At 36.7% G+C, this 13,009-nt stretch overlaps 1 protein-coding gene across 2 annotated transcripts in view; it reads right to left on the minus strand.

Annotated features, from left to right (window-relative positions):
* The window catches only part of Mrps31 (mitochondrial ribosomal protein S31), a 29,646-nt gene that overhangs the window by 7,538 nt on the left and 9,099 nt on the right, over window positions 1-13,009 (minus strand). For both annotated transcript variants that reach the window (XM_033760002.1, XM_010639168.2), the window contains 4 exons: window positions 12,848-13,006; window positions 11,087-11,224; window positions 8,473-8,552; window positions 657-800 (listed from right to left, as the gene is read on the minus strand). In XM_033760002.1, coding sequence (XP_033615893.1) covers window positions 657-800; window positions 8,473-8,552; window positions 11,087-11,224; window positions 12,848-13,006 — 521 coding nt within the window. The remainder of the gene's footprint in view (window positions 1-656; window positions 801-8,472; window positions 8,553-11,086; window positions 11,225-12,847; window positions 13,007-13,009) is intronic.

Consider the following 13,009-nt stretch of genomic DNA (forward strand, 5'->3'; position numbering starts at 1 on the left):
AAAAAAAAAAAAAAAAAAAAAAAAAAAAAAAAAAAAAGAAGAGACACCAAAGAATGTTCTGTTCAGCAATTAGAATTAGAACACTGCCACCTTTTGTAGTTCTCAACCTTTTAAATCACAGAAATTCACAAGGCATTTTTGCCATATAATTTATTTACTTTCCTTATCAACTATCTGGAATTAAATACATTTCTAACACTCTTAAAAAACTGTCATATTTCTTCTAGGACAGGATGAAGATGTTTATAGTGGTTTTTGGTTTGCGTTGTCTTTCATATAGGGTCTCACTATGTACTCCAGGTTGGCTGTAAACTCACTATGTAGCCTAGGCTGGCCTGGAACTTGGCGGTGATCTTCCTGCCTCAGCCTCCAGAGTGCTGAGATTACAGTTGTGTGCCACCACATCCGGTAGTTTATAGTGTTTTGAGATTCACATAAATATCTAGACTCTTTTTTATTTCTTAAGACAAGGTGTTGTTATGTAGCTCAGGTTGCCCTCAAACTCATTATGGTCTCAAACTCATGAGATCCTCCTGCCTTATAGGCATGGGCAATATTGGCTCAAGCCTGGCCAATATCTAGACCCTAAAACCGATCATCTTTCAAGAATAATCTCTAATCAATGAACGTTGTAAGCCTCTGAAATGAACACTTACCTGATTCATTGTTAATTGGGAATTCCCACAGTTTCCCTTCTTTTGTCCACTGGATCATTTCTTCAAACCCATTCTGATAAGGCTGTGTATTTACTGTGGCTAACTGCTTTGCAAATTCCATATCCCAAAGAGAAGGTGGTGCCTCTGTATCAAAAAACATTTTAAATAAGCATAATGATAGTCAAACAGTAGAAAATGAAAGATCACTCCTTAAAGAGCCAAAAGTGCAATAAAAATTATGTGTTAAGACTAGAACGAACATAATGGTAAGTTTTAATATTTTATTTGTAAACTGTGCTTTAACTTCTGCAATCAAATACAATGCAATGAGAATACAATTAACTTTCATTGTGCATCCAGAAAATAAAAGGCATATTTATACAGATATAGCCCAACAGCTTATTCCTCAAAAAAACAGAAAATCTTAAATTTTAATTAAAGCTAGTTTACCTTCAGTGTAAAAACTTAGGAGGTATAATCAAACTCAAGATATTAGATATGGTAATTTAGGGGGGTTGAGATAGGATCTCACTATGTAGTTCAGGCTGGCCTTGAACTTACTATGTAGACCAGGTTGGCCTTGAACTCATGATGATCCTCCTGTCTCAGCCTTGCAAGTGCTGGGATTACAGGTGCGTGCCACTAATGCCTGGCTTATACAGTAAATTATTAATGCACATTTCCAAACTTGCACAGTGTAGCACTTTAAACAAAGTAAATGGTCTCATTTCAGACTTTACTGTTAAGCATAATTCCACATCTGAATCTTGAATAAAAATTTCACAATATATAAGCCCACAAAGAATTCTGTATACAAGTTATAGAAATCTGATTTCAAATATAAATATGTAAACCATCATGACTTGATATGTTAAAGCAGCAAATTTTAATTTTTGTATTACTACAACGACAAGCAATTACTACCCTCTCTACTAGAAAGGGAAAAAAGAAATTTGTATTTAAGGGTGCTTTTATAAATAAATATGAGCTTTTTTATATGTGACTCTGATCTCTAAAGCCAAATCTGTTTGTTTTTATTTTTGTAGTGCCGTGGATTGAACCTCAGGTTTTCAAACTGAGCTACATCCCCAGCCGCCTTTTGTATTTTGAAACAGGGTTTCTCTAAGTCATTAAATTGCCTAGGCTGGTCCTGAACTTGTGTTCTCCTGTGTCAGACTCCCAGAGTGCTGGGATTACAGGCGTGCGCAGCTACACCTGGCCAGACTGTTTAAAATCTGTCAGATAGGTCACTAATAAGCAGTGGCACATGCCTGTGATGTCATCTACTCAGGCTGATGCAGGTGGATCACAGGATCAAGGCAAGCCTGGGCAATTTAGACAGGTCTCAAAATAACAATAAAAAGGGTTTTGCCAAGCATGTGTGAGCCTTAGATTCAATCCGCAGTACTGTGGAGAGAAAAGTAGTCACTTACTACTACTAAAGACTAAACAAGCTAATTTAGCAGGATAATAATGACAAAAACAATAAGTGATACTGGGCATTTACTCTGTGCTGAAAAAATTTTTGGGAGTACATAAACTCATTCTTCAGAACTTCACTGTAGGGTAATATGTTGGCTTAACATCACCATCATATTATACGCTTTAATCATTTAGTTACTTTTTAAATTTAAGTCATCTCTCTAGATTCTAGAGCCATATTCTCACTTGTGTTCATGGGAATGTAAAAAATGGTCCAGAAACTTTGGAAAATGTTTGAGTTTCTGAAGAAGCTAAGAACACATCTATCATTCATCATAGCCATCTCACCTCTGGGCATCTGTCCAAGAGAAAACAACACATGTCCATACAAAGACTTGTACATAAAAGTTCATACAAGCTTTATTTGTAACAGCCAAGTCTGTGTTAATTTGAGAAATAACCCAAATGTCTGTTAACAGATAAATGGATAAAAAAATGTGACACTCACACAATTATATATTACTCAATGACAATTACTGATACGTGCTACAGCATGGATAAATCTTAAATCATTATGCTGAATGAAAGAAGCCAGACACAAAAGAGTACATGCTGTGTGTTGTGATTTCATTCACATAAAATTCTAAGAGATGCAACCTAATAAATATTAACAGAAAGCAAATCAATGGGTTGCTTGAAGACAGGCACTGCAGTGATGGATATCCTTTCTTATAACTACACTAATTATATTTCTGTGCATATCTGTAATTATTTTGTTAGAATAAATTCCCAAGAACAGAATGTCTGAGTCAAAGATATGGATCACAAATGATTTTTCTACAGCCTCTTTACTTTTGTTTGCCAAGGTTACTAAACATCCCAACAAATAGTTCATTTGTTCTATCGAGGCAAGCCTTATTTTGCGTTTTCTGATTATTTTTATGAGCCTTTATGTGCATCAACATGTCTAGCCACAATGGTAGATAATTAACCATATTTAGTTTTAACAACAGTAAGATAACAATTAGCTTGACTGTTTTTTATTCATTCAGTGAACACTGACTGACTTATACCTTTTCTATCATGTTATGATCATACTTGATAATAGTTGTAACCATTTGTTGTTAAACATCTACTTGTTCCAGGCACTGTGCCTGACACATTTTTTTTTTAAGATTATCTATTTAGCCCTTGAGATTCATGTACTAGCCCTCATATCATAGGTGGGAAAGGAAATACCTCAGAAAGGTTAATGTGGCAGGATCTGAGTAAGAATCTAGTTTTACTTAACACCAAATCTGTTAAAAGTAGGATTCTAGACCTAGGCGTGGTGGCACAAACCTATAATCTCAGCACTTGTAGGCTGAAGTAGGAAGATCATTGTGAATTTGAGGCTTTGAGGTTACCCTGGGCTACAGTGAGTTCAAGGCCAGTCTGCAGTCTTATCTACATAGTGAGACCCTGCCTCAAAAAACAAAACAACCAACAAATAGTAGGATTCCAGATTACTCTAAAGTAATCACTAGGGCCTTTGATTTTTATCCTTTGCAGTACTGGTAAGAATTTAGTAGGGAATCATGGGACAAAATAATACATCTATTCAGTTAGTCACTGAATGGCAGTTTAATTATATTTCAGGTAGTATGAAAATAAGAGTACACAATTGCTAAATGTAAGTTTCCATATTGTTATTCTTTTTTTTCTTTTTGGTACTGGGGATCAAACTCAGGTCCTTGTGCTTGCTAGGTAGGCAGCAGAGCCACTGAGCTAAATCCCCGGCCCTTGTTATTCTTCTATTTAATTAGGAATAAAGGATATTCTTTAGACTATTCAAGTATACCTTATTAAAACAGTACCATCATTATGATACAAATTTTAAATTATTATATAAATTTGTGTATTTTCTTCAACATATTCAGAGCATAATTGTCTTACACTGTTTTTTGTTTGTTCTGGAAACAAAGCCTCACTAGTAACCCTATGTAGCTCAGGCTGGCTTAGAATTTATAATGCTCCTGTCTCAGCCTTCCAAATGCAGAGATTACAGGTATGCAACACCTAACCAGATACTTCTTTTTGCAGGGTGTGTGATTGGGATTCAACCCAGGATGTTCATACTGACATATATTCCATCCTTTTTATTTCCTTTTTTTTTTGGTTTTTTGAGACAGGGTCTCACTATGTAGTTGAGACTGACCTGGAACTCACTATGTAGCCCAGGCTGGTTTTGAACTCACAGTGATCCTCCTGCCTCAGGCTCCTGAATGCTGGGATTACAGGCGTGCACTACCACGCCAGCAATGGATCTTGTTTCTTCTATTTGGTACCAGGGATCGAACTTGGGACCTTGCACTTGTGAGGCAGATGGATCTTGCTTCTTGATCCATTCTGCCTGTTTTTCTTTTCTGGTACCAGGGATTGACTCGGAACTTGCGCTTGCAAGTCAGGCAGCAGAACCACTAAGCTCAATCCCTGGCCCCTGCCTATTTCTTTTGATTGGTGAACTGAGACCACTAGCATTGATGGTTATACGTGGTATGTATTGTCTTGGCTCTGTCATGTTATTTGCCTGCACTTGGCTTTTCTATTTATTTTCTTGCCTTCTCTTGTGGATTCATTCTTTTGGGGTTCATGGAGTTATCCTTATTGTCTCTTTCTAGAATATCCTTCAGAACACTGGAGTTCTGGTTTAGTGATCATGAATTTCTTCAGGTGTTCTTTGTTATGGAAGTATTTTATTTCTCCATCAATTTTGAAGGATAGTTTTGCAGGGTACATTGATCTGGGTTGGCGGTTGTTTTCCTTTAGGGCTTGAAATACTTCACTCCAAGCTCTCTCTGACTTAAGTGTTTGGGTTGAGAACTCTGCTTCAAAGTGATTTGTTTCTTTTCTCTAACAGCCTTTAATATTCTATCCATTCGTTGAATTTCTGGAATCTTGACTATTACAGGCCTTGGGGAAGATTTTTTTAAAATTATGACTAATTGGAGTCCTATATGTTTCACTTATCTGTATGTCAAATTCTTTCTCCTTGTTTGGGAAGTTTTCTGCCATTGCTTCTGAGAACAGGTTTTTTGTAACTTGCATTATCTCCTGATTTTTCATTGATTCCAATCAATCTTACTTTATTCTTCTTTGCATCATTTAGCAGCTGCTGGATCAATTTCTCATGGTCTGTTGCTATTTTTAATAAATCTCTTTTTTCATAATTACTAACTGCAATCCTACATTCTTTATCTGATATTCTGTTCTCAAATTGGCTCATTCTGCTGCATATACTTTCAATGGAGTTTTTAATCTCCTGGATGTGTTTGAATCTGTTTCTTTCCAATGCTGGGTGTTCATGGTTTCCATCACATTCCTGAGCTCCTATACTTTCTTATCTGTATCTTTCATTCTGGTTACCTTCTCTGTAATTATCTGGGAAATTATTTCTGCTTTATTGTTTTCTAGAGCCTCATTCATCTGCTTTGTTACTTCTGTTACAACTTCAGAGAGTCCTGGTGGGTGGTCCACTTCACTGTCCCCTGAGTTTGCCTTTGGTAACCCAAAAGTCTGTGGGGGTTACATCTTGTTCTGTCTTCTCGTTTCCTATTTTTGTTTAAGTTTGATCCCTGCGTTGATGCATGTAAACTGCTTATGGAGAGTAGTTTTATTGCCAGTATCCAGAATCCTTAGGAAATGGCTACTTCTCAGATGCGTCTTCTAGGTGTAGCTTTTTGGGTCCTTGGCTAAAGTATTATAATCAACAATAATAACAGCATCAAATACAGCCTAGGAAATGACAAATTGTAGCCCTTAATATGGCTTTTTTACCCTTAGGGGAGAAGATTTAAAAGAGGTTAGGGGGTTTAAAAAATATAAATAAAAGAAGAGGAAGAGATCAGAAGCAAGGCTGGAGGACAAACTTTAGGAAACTGGTGAAGAGATGACAGGAAAGAGAAAAGGGGAAAAAAAGAGAAAAGAACAACAAAAACTAGAAACTGCTTAAAAAAAACTAAACTAAACAAGAACTAGAAAGAAGGAAAAACAGAAAGGAAGGAAGGAAAAAAAAAAAGAGAGAAAAGATTTTTTTAAAAACCCAAAATGTCCACTTCAAGGCGTATCTCTGCTGTCATGTTAGGCAGTGTGGGCAAACAGAGTCCAGAGCCAAACTGATTAATCCCAGCAAGCAAGCTGCAAGTTCACAGTGGGATAGTGGATAATAATCCCAGCCAGCCTGCCCCTTTAGTTCCTCTGACGTTCAGGCTGGTTTCTGTCTATGATGGTGGAACCAGATTCTTTCAGCCTACAACAGTGTATGTGTCTCTTGCTGACTTGAACTCTGCTTGCTGACCTGTTGACTTGAACTTAGCACCTGCACTGAGGCACCAGAAGCCACTAAATGGAGTCAGCCTGCAGCTCTTCTGAGTTCCGAGCTTAGTAGAGTCCTGTCCAGGATGGCTACCAGCCAATCACCCTCTCCTGGGTGAGGTCTGAACCTGGTTAACTCACTAGCTGCTGCAGTCTGGTTCATCCACGGCTCTGTTCCACTGGTGTGTTTTTCCATGGAGGCCTCTGGGGTCATTAGTAGTCACTGTGCCTCTGCAGTTTGGGCCCAACATTACCTTTTGGAGAATCCAGGCTCTGGGAGAGAGTGCTGCATGGTATCTTCCTCCTCTTTGTTAAAAGTCTCTCTCTTCACTCTCCATGTACACTTCATTTCTCACCTCAGATCCTTTCTGGGTCCTGGGATCCACTTTCTTCCTCCTCTTCTTCCTCCTCTTGCTGCTATATTCCAATATAAGGACACCAAATCTTGGAGAAGCTTTTTCTCTCTGCTCACCACTCCACCATTTTCCCAGAAGTTCTTTCTTTCTTTTTGAGACATGGTCTCAGTTAGTTGACCAGGTATGACCCAAACTTGTGATTCTTCTAGACAATCATGCCCAGTTTCTATACTGGTTTTATAAAATACTGAAACTTCAGTGTCTGTATGCTAGTTTGTTTCAGTTTTAGGAGAAAGAGTTACAATTTAAAAGTAAGATGGTTCATTCCAGAATCAAAATGTCTCTCCTGGCTGCTTATTAGGTGGACAATAGCAGCTGCCCTAACAAGTTCCTCTTTGAAGCAAGCTTAACAGATTCACCTGGGAGCGTGGAGGTGGGGGAGGGTCCTCTCCAGGCCCACGTGTTGCATATTTCCTTTTCACTGTACCCAACCGAATGCAGCTTTCACCATTCAAGAAGGCTGTTGTTCTTTCAGCATGGCTTTCAGTTCAAATGAACAAAACAGATTGAATTGAATTAACACCTTTCCTTTATGGATACATATTTTTTGCCTCAGTTTGTTGAAAAAAGATTTACGATCTAAGGTAACTAATTGCTATTATTTGTAAGTCTCTTGGGTAGGTGCTATAGGGTACACAAAAATAAATGAGACCTATTCCCTAATATCAAGGAATGTATTGAATAGTGGGGAAATCAGATATTTATATTAATTGGTGGTTATAAGACTGAGCCTGACAGGCTGCTCTAGGGGAACTTTCACGTGCAACATTATTTCTACCAAGATTCAAAAGTTAATCTCCATTCTTAACAAATGTGCACTGTTTATAAGCTGGAAACCACTTGTGTTGATTTTCTTCATCTATCAGGAAAACAAATTAAATGTTCAGAAAGAAGATACAGTACTCATCTCTCTTGATGAGACTTACAACAGAATTTGAAGGATTTGACATCTTGCTTAAAGAGAGGGAAAGAATAGAAAACAAGAAAAAAGACTACTCTGGGATTGTGCCCAGGGATGGAGACACAAACCTGTAATCCAAGCATTTGGGAGACTGAGGCAGGATTGCCTCAAGTTCAAGGACAGCCTGAAATACATAGTGAGACCCTGTCTCAAAAAATGAAACAAAACAAAACAAAAAAGAATAAAGACTAATAATGGATTAAGAAAAAACACTAAAATTTTGCTAAATATGTTTGGAGTGTTTTTCATATTTCCTGAATATTCACTATATAACTCCAGTAAGTTACTTCTACAAAAGCAGCCTCCTATTCTACCTATGAAGTTGCCTAAAGCAGGAACCATAGCTTTTTGTGTAAGAACAAAGAATTTTCCTGAACATGGTAGGTGATTATTAATGATCTAACCCAATTTAGTAGTGGTCTATCCCTCTGGATTATTCCGCTAATAAGATTGACCTCTCAAAGTCTCAAGAAATGTGACATTTTAAGGGGAAGAACCTGACTAAGGCTAGCAATATTAACAACTACATGCATAAGCAGGATCCAAGCCAATGACAAGACAGAACATCAGTATACCCAACTATCATGCACTCAAAACACTGAGGACATCTTTGAAAGACAGAATGTTTCTCCACTTGAGATATAGTGTTATTTTCTTAACAAACCTGTTTGAGGTGCTTCTTCAGAAAATTGCTCCATATCAAAAATATTAAGTCTCTTCCCTTTGAATAAATCTTTCTTAACACTAAAAATGAATAAAACACATTTTAGTAAGATTATATACTGTCTACAAAAAATATTTATGATAAAAAACCCTTTTACATGAAATAATCCAGGTAGAAATTAAAAGTAATTCCATGGACCCACACTAAATATTCAGTAAATTGCTGTTTTTAGGACTGACAACAGCACTTAAAATTTCTGCTTCACAATATAACAAGCCAGTTAAAGCAGCTTATTTTCAAAATATCCAATTGAAACAGTTAGCTTAATTTGTTATAATTTTAATTTGACCTCATATAAAATTTTAGGAGTAATGCTGTAAAATGCTAAAGAATGATTAAATAGAAGCTGTTAAAGTCAACATTAGTCTTTAATGGAAAAAACACTATGATTTTAATTACAAGGTTATAAAAAACTGCACTGATATAAAATATCCTTTTATAAAGCAACCATTCTGCAGTATAAAAATAATGATTAACTTTCTTCACATAATTTTTAATTGTTGAAATTAATGTCAGTTAATAAGTGACTTATTCAACTGCTTTACACATCAATTTATATACTTACTCAATTTATATACTTACATATACCAACAGATTAAAAAGCAGTTTTAAAACTGGAAGATTAATTTTTAAATTAGCTTTAAACTATTTTTTCTTTTCTGGATCAAATTACTTTTTTAATGAAATTAACTGGGAAAAGTGTAAACAGTATTCTTAAATTTGATGAAATTATCTCAGGCTCTGCTAAGTTGTCCTCATGTTGGGTATCTGTAAAACAAAAGCCTTTATGCTCCAGAACTATCCTCAAGGCCTCATGTTCTTTCCTTACCCAAGATCCCCTCATGTCAGTTAAACAGGATGAGATGTAAAAGTAACTCATAGTAAAGAAGGGATGCCTTGGTAAAGTATGGAAATTTAAGAGGAAAATATTGAAAAGGAAAGGCAGGAACATTTGCTGAGCACAGACTATACATTAGATAGTTGACACACTTCTATTCTTCAAGAAATACTTTCAGCATTTTAGAGATGGGAAGACTGATTGATGGTGGCCCCAGTCACCATATGAAAGATTGAAAGAAAGTTGCCCCAGTCACAGAAGTCCGTGGCAGTGCCAAGGTCAGTGTGACTCTGAAGCCAGAGCTCCCTGACTCACCTCTAAAGGAAAGAATCAATCCAGGCCTGGGTTTTCTCAGGCTACCTCAAATCCTGCCCACATCATAGCAGGGTAAACAACTTGCCTTTTCCTCACCACTTCGTTTTCTCCTTTATTGGCTTTTTAATATACTGTATGCACAGAAACCTCTTTCCTATTTTTTTTAAAGCTTTTCCCTTGCTTCTTTCTAATTTTTAATTGCAGCTAAGCATCTAATTACAATATACTATTCAGAAGCAATTTCATGGAACCATAGAAAGAAGACTGATTCAGTTAAACTTTCTAGTAAAATTCCAACTACATGTTCTATTTCTTTGTTTGTTTGTTAGCTTGTTTTTTGAGACAGGGTCTCACTATGTAGTTGAGACTGACCTGGAACTCACTATGTAGCCCAGGCTGGTCTCAAACTCACAGCAATCTTCCTGCCTCAGCCTCCCGAGTGCTGGGATTACAGGCGTGTGCCACCATGCCCCGCCTGTTCTATTTTATTTGATATATTGCAGATACTAAATCACTTAGTAATTCAAATAGTCATCCAAAGTCATTGTTAACCTGTTGAACTTCCTGTGTTAAATGCTGACTACCTTTTGCAATCTACCTGTACAAATCAATAATTTAATATCAGGAAGGAGGTAAAGTCAAGTTCCTGAGATTCTACTTAAAACAACATTCAAGGAATACACAACACGTTGAAAACATTCCAACTGTGAGCACATCCTACTATTAATGCCAAGTCATCCTATTAAAGCCAACTTAGTTTTTGTCAGAGCATGCCAGACAGGCTAGTTTCTTTTCTCCAATGGTCACTTTCTGGGTTTAAAGAAGAGAAAGAACAGAAATTTTATGTAAATACAGAATAATTTTCAATTGTATATGGATTTTTCTCCCCCCACCCCAGGAACCAGTTACTGAATTCAGGACTTTGCACTTGTGAGGCAGGCTTGGTGCCACTGAGCTAAATCCCCAGCTCTCTTTCTTCCTTTTTTGATGTTTGATGGAAGACCAGATAGAGATATAAAGCGTATAGAAATACTCAGTGCAGATAGAGACGTAAAGTATATAGAAACATGTGCAGAATGAAAAATAATGCTCCTTGTAAAACATTCCCTTGTTCAGAATTGAGTCAGCTCCACTCATTCTAAATCAGAGCCCTCCTGTTTGGTAGGGGTAGATGTGAGGCAGGGTCTGTTTTATTTATGGTGTAGAAAAATATACTAAACCCACTAAACCCAGAACATCTTTCCCTTTCTAGGACACATCTACAGAGTAAGAAGACACATGTAAAAGCATCCACAACTCAATACCTACTAGCAATAACATGTACAAGGAATGAAGTAATCTACAGTTATTTTAAAAATAAACCACAGAAACAAAAACCAATAGACAGCAAAACCTGAATACCTTTTTTTAAGATCAGATATTACATCCTGTCCAAGAGAACTGTTAAATCCTTCATCAAACTGAATCTGATGCTCTGGTCTTGACGCTCTAGTTTTAGCAGATCTGGCAACTTTCATATCTGATATAATGGCACTGAAACTGAAATAATAAAAAGGTTCAATAAATTAGAAATCTCAGCTATACAATAGTAAACTTTTCTTAAACAGAAGACATAGCATTTAATTATTCCACTTTTATGCTCTAATATAGCATAAAGCTACATTTAAATAAAAAGTATGCCCTATATTAACATTCACAACCACAGACCCTTAGGATTTATACTTAGTTTTGAGGGCAGGTGTTGAGACGGGATTTGAGATAGTGGGGGATATGAAGTCTATGCTGGTCTCCAACTTTCTATCCTCTTGCCTCAGCCTCCCAAGTACTGGGATTACAGGTGTGCACACTTGGTTAAGACTTGTGTCAATTTCAATCTTTTAAAGATGTTCTGCAATTTGGAAGGCTGAGGCAGGAGGACTGCTACAGGTTTGAGGCCAGCTGGGCTATCTAGCGAGTTCAAGGCCACCCTAAAATCTATATAGTGGGCCAGAGATTTATATCAGTGGCATCTTGCCTGCCTTGCAAGCACAAGGTCCTGAGTTCAATCCCCAAAACAAAACAACTATATAACAAGATCCGGGTGCAGTGATGCACACCTGTAATCTCAGCACTTAAGAGGCAAAGTAAGGAGGATCACCATGAGTTCTAGGCCAGCCTGGACTACATAGTGAGATCTTGCCTCAAAAACAAAACAAAACAAAGCAAAACAAAACAACAAAACAAACAAACAAAAAAAAACCCACAAAGTTTTGCAGAAATCCTCATTTAAAACATAAAGGTGTCACCTATATAAAAGCGATTAACAGGGCCAGGGATTTAGTTCAGTGGCACCACACCTGCCTTGCAAGTGCAAGGTCCTGAGTTCGATCCCCAGTACCAAGTAAATAAATAAATAAAATTAAAACTACTAATAGGTCAGAGGTTGATAGGAAAATACTGTATCTATGTCTATAATAGCAATGACTAAATTAAAATAAAAACCTACCTGTATTTATGTGTTGTATTTGTTCAAATACAATACAAGCAGAACGAGTTGTCTCAGAGTCCAGATCTTGTATTTTTCTTTTAACTTCCTGATATAATTCTGGTACACATGTTCATTAAGAACACCTGATTTAAATCACTTTCCAAAATGAAGCAGTACCACCACTTACTAGCTTGGGGCAAACAGTAGTATAACTTGGCAAAAAGGAACAGGATGAAAGGGATAAATAGAAAGTTTGGCTCTAACTTAAGAAAAAGGGAAGGAAACATATCTGAAGATTATTATGCTATGCAGAAACCAGCATATGATTTAACCAAGAAAAAAATTAATTCTCAGAGAAACTTTTATTATTTATTTACTCATGTAAATAACATTAGTGTATTTCCCTGTTTCAGGAGAAATTTTGACTTCCTAAAAGAAAAATTTAACCATCCGTTATTTTAAAAAACTACAATCTCACTTAAGACTTTCTTAATATAAGCATTTTTATTTTAAAATTTTATTTTTATTAGCACATATTTGCTTTTTAAATAATTACTAAACTTCTATTTGTGTAATATTTTATATATAACATAGATGTTTTGTGTGTTATTCACTAGACACATGAAAACAGCCTGTCTGAGCTATACAAGCATGAACCCAAGTACTACACTTCTGACATCACAGGAGTCACTGACCTGATTTTAGGTTTCTCTTTCTCTTTCTGGGACACTGAGTCCTGCTCATGCTGCTTCAGCCGTTCCAGCAGCTCTGACTTGGTCATCTGCTTGTCACGAGGGAGGGAAGCTGCAACAGCAGATGCAGCTGCTACCAACGCAGGACTTAAGGGCTCATTTCTG

This window comes from Fukomys damarensis, unplaced genomic scaffold (genome assembly GCF_012274545.1).
Source record: "Fukomys damarensis isolate Sample0158 unplaced genomic scaffold, DMR_v1.0_HiC HiC_scaffold_38, whole genome shotgun sequence".
In the NCBI taxonomy this organism is placed as follows: Eukaryota; Metazoa; Chordata; class Mammalia; order Rodentia; family Bathyergidae; genus Fukomys; species Fukomys damarensis.